Genomic DNA, 11,246 nt, shown 5'->3' on the forward strand with positions numbered 1-11,246 from the left:
GTAAGTAAAGAGATATGCCTGAGAAGATAGTTTCAGTCATGTGCTTAGCTGTGCTTGGCTGGATTCAGAGTGACATATATGTTACCAAGAATAGTTAATATGAAATTAGCAGAGCTCTGAGGTTCTGTGTAGTGGTGGTTTGCCTTGATTAGACTGGTTGAACAAATTTGTGAATCTCTCGTTTCTTTTGATTTTAAATAAAGCCTTTGTGAGGAGGTCCATATTGGTATTTATAATTTTCACTTACTTTAATAGTTAATTTAAATATTTATCAAAGTTTGTATATTAATGAAGATGTGTTTATCAAATAGTGACATGCTGTTTATATGTGAAAATATTTGTATGATTCTAAAAAGTATATGGCTGTCTGTGTGTGTTTAACTTGAAAATGGATTCCTTACTGAAGATTTTTTCAAGGATCTTTTCGTTAGATATATAATTTTTTTGGTAACTCAATTCAAACTTACTGATTGAAAAGAAAGAATGATTGGTTGTTCTCCATCACCGACATTTTGTTGTTTTAGAGTTTCTTAAAAACGAAAAAAAGAAATTGGGAAATGGAAGACAAATATATATTTTTGTTGTCTTTTATTTATCAATGACTCGTTTGTTGATGTCTTGTCTAGTAATGGTAATGTTTAAGTGGATTGATTTAGTCTTCTGGGCAATGGCATAAAGTCAAGAGAAGCTCTATGCTGTGATGATCGTAGTCAGGGAATGGGTTTCATAATATAGCAACCTTGAAGGTGGCGAGCTGGCAGCATTGTTAGCATGCCGGGCGAAATGCTTGGCGGTGTTTCGTCTGCCGTTACGTTCTGAGTTCAAATTCCGCCAAGGTTGACTTTGCCTTTCATCCTTTCAGGGTCGATCAAATAAGTACCAGTTAAGCACTGGGGTCGATGTAATCGACTTAATCCCTTTGTCTGTCCCTCTATGTTTAGCCCCCTGTGGGCAATACAGAAATAAATATAGCAACCTTGAAAGGACTAAATATAGGAGTGAACAAATATTCTCAACAGTTTTAAAAGTTGCAATCACATCTTTTAAATTCTAAATCCCTGGGCAATATATTCTGCTCTTCGTTTTATATGCTTCTTTTGTGTTGTGGGTCTGTTCAAAGAACACTGACCAAAGATATGAAACAATATGTTAATAAACAAATCTCTGAGACATATTTCTTAATGTTTTTGTTATTGTCCTTTGTTTTTTCCAGATGGCTAAAAATCAAGGATATGGCATATACCCAGGAATGGTAAGGATTCATTTATCTCTTTGTGTTGTCTAGTGTAGTCGGCTTGGGATGCTGATGGCTGCTTATTGATTAACTCCAGTTCATTTAACACAGATTTAAAGAACTAGAGCTGACCAAACATTTGGAAGTTAATCCACAGATCCATTATTTATTGTAGATAATTATTTGCAATTCTATTTTATTTGTAATATATTTATACAGAAATCGTGCATAATTCTGAACTTAAATTTTAGTTGTTAATTTAATTCAGTTATAAATCAACTGATATACATCGGAAAACGAATAAACTCTGAGTGAGTCAGTGAAAGAGTTTGGTCAGTACTGCAGCCAAATGTCCACCAAAATAATAACGTGATTCTAAAAATAAATAATTGCAAAATTGAGATCTTGAAGTCATGTGATAATGCATGATTAATTCAAAACAAAATGATTAAGTAAGCATTACATTTGGCAGAATAATCTGAAGAGTTAAAGAAATGGAACTGAATATAACTGAAGTCAGTATAGTTGCCATAAAAGAGTCTTTGGTTTCTACCGCTGCTGATGTAGATTATTCAAAGTGACTCGGCTTCCACAGCTCTCATAAGTCATTCATATACACTTAGTTTTCTTACCATTCTCTATTGTTTGATCATTGTTATCATGTCAAAGACTTACTCTAGGTCAATGAATGCTGGTATAGAAGTTTGCTCTATGTTAAGAACTTCTTCTTTAGCAATGGAAGAGAACTTCAGTGGCTGCTTGTTTTGGTTAAAACCTGAACTGCATCTCAGAGAAGCTAATATCTTCCTAATTAGTTGGATTGATACTCTGTTACTTTTACAACTGGGTCCACCAGTTTGATGATTCTGTAGTTACTTTATTCTAGAACATTTCCTTTTCCCCTGTAACTCTTGCAGCTTCACTCACTTTGTTCTTTCACACCTTCACCTTTAATTGGTCTGACAAGATCTCTTCCCACCTTTTATTCTCAACTTAAAGACGACAATATTATGCTCTGTCAAGCCTTCGTGATTAGTTGACCAATGTACCATAAATAGTCAACAGATGATGTTGACCTACCCACTGCTTTCTGTAATTGTGCATAACAAATTATCAGTCCAGATTCCTCATCAAACTCTAAAATCCTTCCACCTTCTCCATTCCTTTGCATCATATCTGTAATCACCATGGACTCCCTTCTGCACTCCTCCCTACACATTTACTACAGTCCCTGCCTACTGTAACAATTTCCTCATCTTTCATGTTTTCTATCATTTTCTCTATCCTTTTCTTTCTTCAACACTGAACTTATCTGAGGAGGAGTATATCTTGAGATGGTATTCACTGACAACCCTAGAACCTTACAGTCCTCAGTTCTACTAATATCAACTTTTCACTCGAGTCACACTCTTAATTCTACAGAAATCAAGATAGTAACACCATGCATAAATTCTGGACACTCTTACCATATAAACCTGTCCATGTCCCTTACCATTGTCTCATTCCTTTCCTTCCATACACGACGTATGTCCACTCTGCTTCTGATCAGTGTGACCACCACCTCCTGTTATCATTTCCATATTTCATGTCCTAATCCACGTTTCTTTGGTCTCAAGAAACTGTTTCATATTAAGATACTAGTGTAAAGTTAATCCTATCAGCCCTCAGTGATTGGAGGCAACATATGTTTGTACCTGGACTCCATCTCTAGAACACTTAAAGACAAACTTGCCTTAAATAAAAAGAAATTGAGTGAAAAATTACTCAACAGAAACACCGAAAAATTGTATTATCTAGAATTGGCAATCTGTCAATCGAGTACCATTATTGCACCTCTTGTTACTTTCTTGACTTCTCTCTCAATTATCTCTTCTTACAGTTCTACAACTGGATTACTTTCCATGAGTAATCCTTTTGCAGGACTGGCAGTCTTCCCAATGTATGAACTTTCATTTTACATAGATGTTTCTTGTACAAGAAACACCAAACTGGTTTTAAACAGTTTGTAGGAATATTTTTGCAGGTTACTCCATGATTATTCTTCATGTATCTGAATTATTTTTTACTACAGTCAAAACTACTCCTGTGCATCTGTTGCATATGGCGCTTACTTTCTCTGTTAATTTGCCTGTGTCTATTGCTTACATTGTGTACAGTGTATGAAGTTTATACCTATTCTTTTTCTGCATATCAGCAAAGCCCTTTCCATGAAGATACTAGGGTCCAGTCTTCTTTCTTATTTACTAAAATCTTACTCTAGGTTTAGCTTCCAGGCCAGGAATGTCTTCTCTAATTCCTCTAATTCAGCTGTGAGAACAACCAATCTTAAACTCCTTTGAAATGGTCTGTAAGACTGATGAATAGAAGGGAACTGAGGGCTGAGCTTTGTTAGACCTCTACCTTCATGTTTAATTCTTTACTGAAATTCTTGACTCGCATTACTGCATTTTTGTACATAGCTTGTACATCCTTCATCTGCCATTCCTCTTCACCTAGTTTCCTCAGTGGCCACCAAATTACTGAATGTGGTTCTCTATCAAATACCTTTTCCAAGTAACAAATTCCTGGGCATACTGGTGGTTTACTCTTAGCCAAGTATTTCTCCTGCAGTTGCCTTTCAAGAGAGATTGTATCCATGGTACTTCTTCCAAGTGCCAAGACAAACTGCATCACATCTTGGTCTATTCTGCCATAGATCTGTTGTGCTATCCACCCTCCCACTCTCTCATTACCTGATCTAGTCGTCTGATTCCTCCCTGGTTGCTGCTCTCCAAGGCGTCTTCTTTGCCTTTGTTGCAGTTTGTTCTGTTACTTCTCTGCCAGTCATTGATTATGACTCATTCCTGTGTAACTTGATTAACGATCCAAGTGGTAACCATAGTGTAGAAGTTAAACAATTGTTTGAAATTCCTTTTGCTCCAACATAATACAAACAATCCATTAGACATGCATAGATCTATTGGCGTGGGTAGACGCGGGGATGGCTGTGTGGTTAGGGAGCTTGCTTCCTAGCTACATGGTTTCGGGTTCAGTCCCGCCGTGTGGCACTTTGGGCAAGTGTCTTCTGCTAGAGCCCCAGGCTGACCGAAGCTTTGTGATTGAATTCGGTAGGCGGAAGTTACTGCCGTGTGTGTATATGTGCGTGTAGGTGCTCGTGCCTCTCCGAGAGAGAGAGAGAGAGAGAGTTCTGAATGGGAGAGTTAAACAGAACCTGATAACAGTTAATGAGCCTGAAATTGTTGTCAGTTTGATACCTGTGATTTTTACTGAGAACTTGAAATTGCGAATGGCTGTGTGGTAAGTAGCTTGCTTACCAACCACATGGTTCTGGGTTCAGTCCCACTGTGTGACACCTTGGGCAAGTGTCTTCTACTATAGCCTCGGGCTGACCAAAGTCTTGTGAGTGGATTTGGTAGACGGAAACTGAAAGAAGCCCGTCGTATATATGTATATATATATATATATATATATATATGTATGCATGTGTGTGTGTATGTTTGTGTGTCTGTGTTTGTCCCCCTAGCATTGCTTGACAACCGATGCTGGTGTGTTTATGTCCCCGTCACTTAGCGGTTCGGCAAAAGAGACCGATAGAATAAGTACTGGGCTTACAAAGAATAAGTCCCGGGGTCGAGTTGCTCGACTAAAGGTGGTGCTCCAGCATGGCCGCAGTCAAATGATTGAAACAAGTAAAAGAATAAGCATAAATTTCAGTAAACTGAATCCTTTTTTTACCTTTTCATATTGTATTGATGTAAAGAACCTGATTATACAACATCATTGATTGCTTGTTATTCAGTAATTTTGATTATACACTTTATTTTTTTCACAGAACTACCCTCCGGGTACTGGGTATCCCCCAAATCCAGCTTATCCCCCAGGTAGTGTACCCCCCTCTGGACCAGGCTACCCTGGATCCGTGATGCCAGGATACCCTCAACAAGGGTTCCCACCAGCTCCAGGTATGTTATATTTTGTATTAACCGGGTGTTATTCTGTAAACTGCTAATTTCCATAAACATTGTGCAAGTTATGATCTTCAAATACTGCTGCGGCTTACTACAGAAGTCTAGGTGTTACCTCGTAAGCTAGGTAGTTCTCAAACAAACTCTATTGGATATCACAATTTAATGCTTACATTCGTACGTGGCCGATGCCAGCGCTGCCTTGACTGGCTTCCGTGCTGGTGGCACGTAAAAAGCACCAACTGATCGTGGCCGTTGCCAGCGTACTCTGGCACCTAAAAAGCACCATCTGTATGTGGCCGATGCCAGTGCCGCCTTGACTGGCTTCTGTGCCGGTGGCACGTAAAAAGCACCAACTGATCGTGGCCGTTGCCGGCCTACTCTGGCACCTAAAAAGCACCATCTGTATGTGGCCGATGCCAGTGCCGCCTTGACTGGCTTCTGTGCCGGTGGCACGTAAAAAGCACCAACTGATCGTGGCCGTTGCCGACCTACCCTGGCACCTGTGCCGGTGGCATGTAAAAAGCACCCACTACACTCTCGGAGTGGTTGGCATTAGGAAGGGCATCCAGCTGTAGAAACTCCGACAGATCAAGGTTGAAACCTAGTGCAGCCATCTGGTTCGCCAGCCCTCAGTCATTTGTCCAACCCATGCTAGCATGGAAAGCAGACGTTAAACGATGATGATGATGATGTGAGATTTAAAAGTTGTAATTTTCTAATTTATAAATCAGTGACTAGTTGTCACTTTGAAAAAATAATCTTTACTACAAAGTACTGTTGTTGAAGCACCATGTGAGCGTGATTGTTGCCAGAGCAGCTATCTGGCCTCCGTGCCAGTGGCATGCAAAGGGCACCATTCGAGCGTGATCATTACCAGCATCGCCTTACTGGCACCTGTGCCGGTGGCATGTGTAAAAAGATTTGAGCGAGGTCATTGCCAGTACCGCCTGACTGGCCCCTATGCCAGTGGCATGTAAAAGCACCCACTACTCTCTGAGAGTGGTTGGTGTTAAGAAGGGCATCCAGCTGTAGAAACTCTGCCTGATCAAGATTGAAGCCTGGTGCAGCCATCTGGTTCGCCAGCCCTCTGTCATTTGTCCAACCCATGCTAGCATGGAAAGCGGACGTTAAATGATGATGATGATGGCAACCAGTTAAATACAGAAAAGACAATTACAGGCCGAAAGCTAATAATGATTCCCTGCTTATTTCCAACCTGCCTCTCATACCTTGTATTTGGTAATCATCAGGTTTACTGTTACAAAGTCAACTATTAATTGAGAAAAAACGCCATGCCCAGATTTCCACAGGTGTTTGTTTTGTGATAATTAATTACTCTGTAGGTAGTTGTCAATTCTTGATATTAGTGAATTAACTCCTAACTCCCTGTAAAACACAGTATTTCCACTTGATTGTATCGATCACCTCTGATCCTTAAATACATTGATTACTGTAAAAATAGTGTTTAATTCTCTTTACGATTATTTTTTTTCACGCTAAGAGTTGCTGAAGCATGGAACATACTGCCAGCATCAGTTGTTATTTGTCAGAGCACTGCATCCTTCAATACTTCCATGCTTCCTGAGATTCGCCAACACTACACCTGATTTTCTCCCCTCCATACACACGCAAGCATGTATCTGACTCATACACTGTTCACTTCCCAGACATTTGTACATTACTGTATATTCTTTATACGCACTTTTGACAAGTTGTGGTGCACCTGAGCACTGTATACAAGAATTTAATTATTATTTTGATGGATGAAAGCTCTAATGTAAGGGAGAAAACTCTGATCCCATCTGTGATTCATTTACCTCTGTTACAAAATCCTTTAAGCCAGCCACCCCTAACCCATTTTTGCACTACAGACCAGTTTGATGTAAGACTATTTTTCCATAGACCAGGGTATCACAACCTGAACAAAATACAATACAGTGCATAATATATAATTTAATTATTATGCAAATAAGAATACAGAGAAAAACAATTTAGTTTGTTCATCAACTTTCGGATATTATAATGTTGGATTATTTATTCATTTAACAAAAATGAGAACCTTAATAGCATACATATATACATTATAATTCAATACATATAAGATAAGAATACAAATTATAAAAACCATAATATAAATTAAACACCAAAAATTATCCAGATATTTGATTTACAACCTCGATTACAATGGAGTCGAAGTTGAGGAAAAATTTCTTGAAAAAAAAGTACCTGTCACCTGATTGTGTTTCAAAATTCTCAACTTCAACAACTGTGCTGACCAATTTTTATTCCCAGAAATGATGCAATACTTGCAATGTAATAGTTTCAAGCATAAAAATCAAATGGAAATTGTAGTTAAGATACCCATGCCGGTGACACGTAAAAAGCACTGTCCAAATGTGGCAGATGCCAGCCCCACCTGACTGGCGTCCGTGTTGGTGACACGTAAAAAGCACCAACCGATTGTGGCCGTTTGCCAGCCTCCCCTGGCACCTGTGCCGGTGGCACGTAAAAAGCACCCACTACACTCACAGAGTGGTTGGCATTAGGAAGAGCATCCAGCTGTAGAAACACTGCCTAATCAGACTGGAGCCTGGTGCAGCCTCCTGGCTTCCCAGACCCCGGTCAAACGGTCCAACCCATGCTAGCATGGAAAATGGACGTTAAATGATGCTGATGATGATGAAATTATTGAAATCATTAATTACATATATAATACACATATATCATGAAAAACACTTTGTAGTCTGTGATGGTCAATAAAATAGAAATAAAAGTTTGACATTTATTCTCTGTGCAGCCCAGTACCAAATGATCGATAGCCTGGAACTTGTCTGTGGCTCAGTAGTTGGGGGCCTTTGAATTATAGGACTAGGCTTTTCACTTACAATATTTTCAACAGAATGTGAAGAGTTGGTGATGGCACCAGATAAAAAGCACCCAGGACACTCTGTACAGTGGTGGGCATTAGGAAGGACGTCCAGCTGTAGAAACCAAGTGAAATTAGACTATGGAACCTGGCCTTCCCCGTACCTGCCAAGCCGTCCAACCCATGCCAGCATGGAAAACGGATGTTAAATATTGGTGATGATGATGATGATGAGTGAGGTTCACATTGATTTAATGGTTTCCACTTTCTGCTTCATCCTCTCTGTCAAGTCATGAGCTGAATGAATCTTTTTTCTGTGTATTTTTTAGCGTTAGGAAGGGCATCTAGCCGTAGAAACACTGCCAGATCAGACTGGGCCTGGTACAGCCTTCTGGCTTCCCAGACCCCAGTTGAACTGTCCAACCCATGCTAGCATGGAAAGCGGACGCTAAACGATGATGATGATGATGTCTCACTTCTGAGATACTGTGCTCAAATCTCGACCAACAATCCATTTTCATACATTAACATTCTGTTTGTGTGTACAATGAGTTTAGTGACAACAGACCAATGCGGGCATAAAAGTGTTTCAACGAATGCCCTCCCAAACACGAACTCCTTTGACTAAAATAACTTCCGGTACATTTCTGGCCAAGGAGTCCTGCAAAGTGAGAAAAATGCTATTTATGTTATCAGATGGGAAAAGTATATATTCTTGTCATTCATAACAACAGAACGGTTCACAAAAACATGTGAAAGCGACAGGTGGATGTGAAAGACAGCAAGAAATATATGGAAAGGTGTAGACTAGGTAAAAGTGATATCAATACAGAACCCATGCTAGCTGGTCCAACACATGCTGGATCCAACCCATGCTAGCATGGAAAAACGGATGTTAAACGATGATGATGAATTAATAAGGGAACAAGAAAGATGGATGAAAGAAGAGCTCAATAAAAATACAAGAAAGGAGAGGAAGGTTGTGATAGACAAAGAGGAGCATGCAGAGGAGTCAATGACTGCTGTAGTATGTGTGTGTGTGTGTGTACGTATTGGTTCTTATCTTCTATTTCACTTCAGACACCTTCATTACCACCAGGTAGGCAAAATGCTAAGACAAGCACCGTTTTTAGATTTCCCTTCTCTTGAATTTTATCCCATGGTCCCACCCATGCCACCCGTTTTGATTCTGCTCTGCTAAATTCACCGTTTGTGCAAGTTTTCCCTTTTCTTTCATTTTCTTCTTCTAGCTCGTTAAATCGATCTCCTTGGTCCGTTTCTATCCTTCTTTCTCTTGGAATTACGGTCTGTCACTAGATGCGTCTGCATCATCATCATCATCATCGTTTAGTGTCTGCTTCCCATGCTGGCATCTGTTAGTTTGACTGAAACTGGTAATCTGTAGGGCTACACCAGGTTCCAGTTTGATTTGGCATAGTTTTCCTACAGCTGGACGCCCTTCCTAACACCAACCACTGCAAGAGTGCAATAGGTGCATTTTATGCGCCAGCAGCATCGGTGCTAGTTGCATGACATTGGCCACGACTACGATTCCACTTGGCTTCATGGGTCTTCTTCTCAAGCATAGCATATCACCAAAGATCTTGGTCACTTTGTCAATCATTGGAAGGTGTAATATCCAATGATTGACTTAGCAGTGTCTCTGTAAACTGCTACACAGGCAAAGGAAATTCCTTAGAAGCAATTATGAGGCACCAAAGATGCAATTTTCCTAGTGAGGAAACCGTAGGAGAAATATTTGGTTTAGAGTAAGTCACTTATCATTGAGTAAGAGTGACAGCAACAGCAGGAAAAGCATAGTGTTATCTAAGAAATGGATAAAATGACTGAGATGGTCAGGTCCTGCAGTGGGATAATGAAGATGAGACTAATTATAGGCAAGTCAACAGCAACATTTATCTCACCAAGGTTACCGGAAGAACTGAAGGACTACTTGTATGAGACCTTTCTGCAGACCACCTCACTGATAACTGACACTGACTTCATGATTGTGGCTGGCGACTTCAATGGATATCTGTGACATACATGGAGGCTATAGATGTATTGAAGGTGGCGAGCTGGCAGAAACGTTAGCGCGCCGGGCGAAATGCTTAGTGGTATTTCGTCTGCTGTTACGTTCTGAGTTCAAATTCCGCTGAGGTCGACTTTGCCTTTCATCCTTTCGGGGTCGATAAATTAAATATCAGTTACGCACTGGGGTCAATGTAATCGACTTAATACCTATGTCTGTCCTTGTTTGTCTCCTCTATGTTTAGCCCCTTGTGGGCAGTAAAGAAAAATATAGATGTATCTCAAGAAATAAGGAGGTTGTAAGACTCCTGAAATTCTGTGATGTAACTGACAGTAATTTCCAAAATATTCTTTAAAAAACCTACCAATCTGTTGAACATGCAGCAGAGAAAAAGACGGATTACTGTAAATACCAAAGCCTTTCCTGACAAAAAATGCATTATACAATATAGATTAATGGCTAATGACTTCAGTCAGAGTTAGTTAGATGCAGAATCAGAATATAGTTTAGAAAACGAGGATATGGAAATTAAAAGATCCTGCAGTTGGGAATGGGTTTGGACAAATTCTTATGACTCTAGGGAGAAAGATCTAGGTGCCTATAACAGAAATGACAACTGGGAATTTCTACAAAATACCTGCTTTTTACTACTCGTCAGGCATGCAGCTAGGACAAAGTCTTGGCTAACTGAAGGTAAATTGATGGAAGAATGGTTGGTAAGATAGTAAAGGCTAAGAAACAAGAGAGGTTTGAAAGACTTGGAAAGAAGGTGGAAGTTTGGAACATTATCAAACAGCTAGAAAAGCAGCTGACCAGTGACAAGTGTATTTAAATAAGGAAGAGATTTGCACATATCCTACAATGCAGGGATCTAGAAACATGGTGTTGAGGATTGCAAGGCATTGTGTGGGAGAGAAAGAAAGTATCATTGGTGAGAAGTATATTCAGAATGAAGAAGGAATACTCACCATGGACATGGAAGACGAGAAAGTGGTATGAAAGTGTTATTATGTGAGACTGTTGAGATTGGAGAATGCATGAGATAAAGAGGGGGCGACTTCATACAGAGGTAAAGAGGAACCAGCAATTAAGTGGACAGCAGGTCAGTGGATGAGATGATTAAGGATATGAAAAGAAAGGAAGTTG

General features: G+C 39.8%; 1 protein-coding gene across 12 annotated transcripts in view; it reads left to right on the forward strand.

The window, feature by feature from the left end:
* Positions 1-11,246, forward strand: part of LOC115223011 (annexin A7) — a 163,198-nt gene that overhangs the window by 41,468 nt on the left and 110,484 nt on the right. For all 12 annotated transcript variants that reach the window (XM_029793435.2, XM_036511867.1, XM_036511870.1 and 9 more), the window contains 2 exons: positions 1,214-1,252; positions 5,067-5,196. In XM_029793435.2, the coding sequence (XP_029649295.1) occupies positions 1,214-1,252; positions 5,067-5,196 (169 nt within the window). The remainder of the gene's footprint in view (positions 1-1,213; positions 1,253-5,066; positions 5,197-11,246) is intronic.

This window comes from Octopus sinensis, linkage group LG21 (genome assembly GCF_006345805.1).
Source record: "Octopus sinensis linkage group LG21, ASM634580v1, whole genome shotgun sequence".
In the NCBI taxonomy this organism is placed as follows: domain Eukaryota; kingdom Metazoa; phylum Mollusca; class Cephalopoda; order Octopoda; family Octopodidae; genus Octopus; species Octopus sinensis.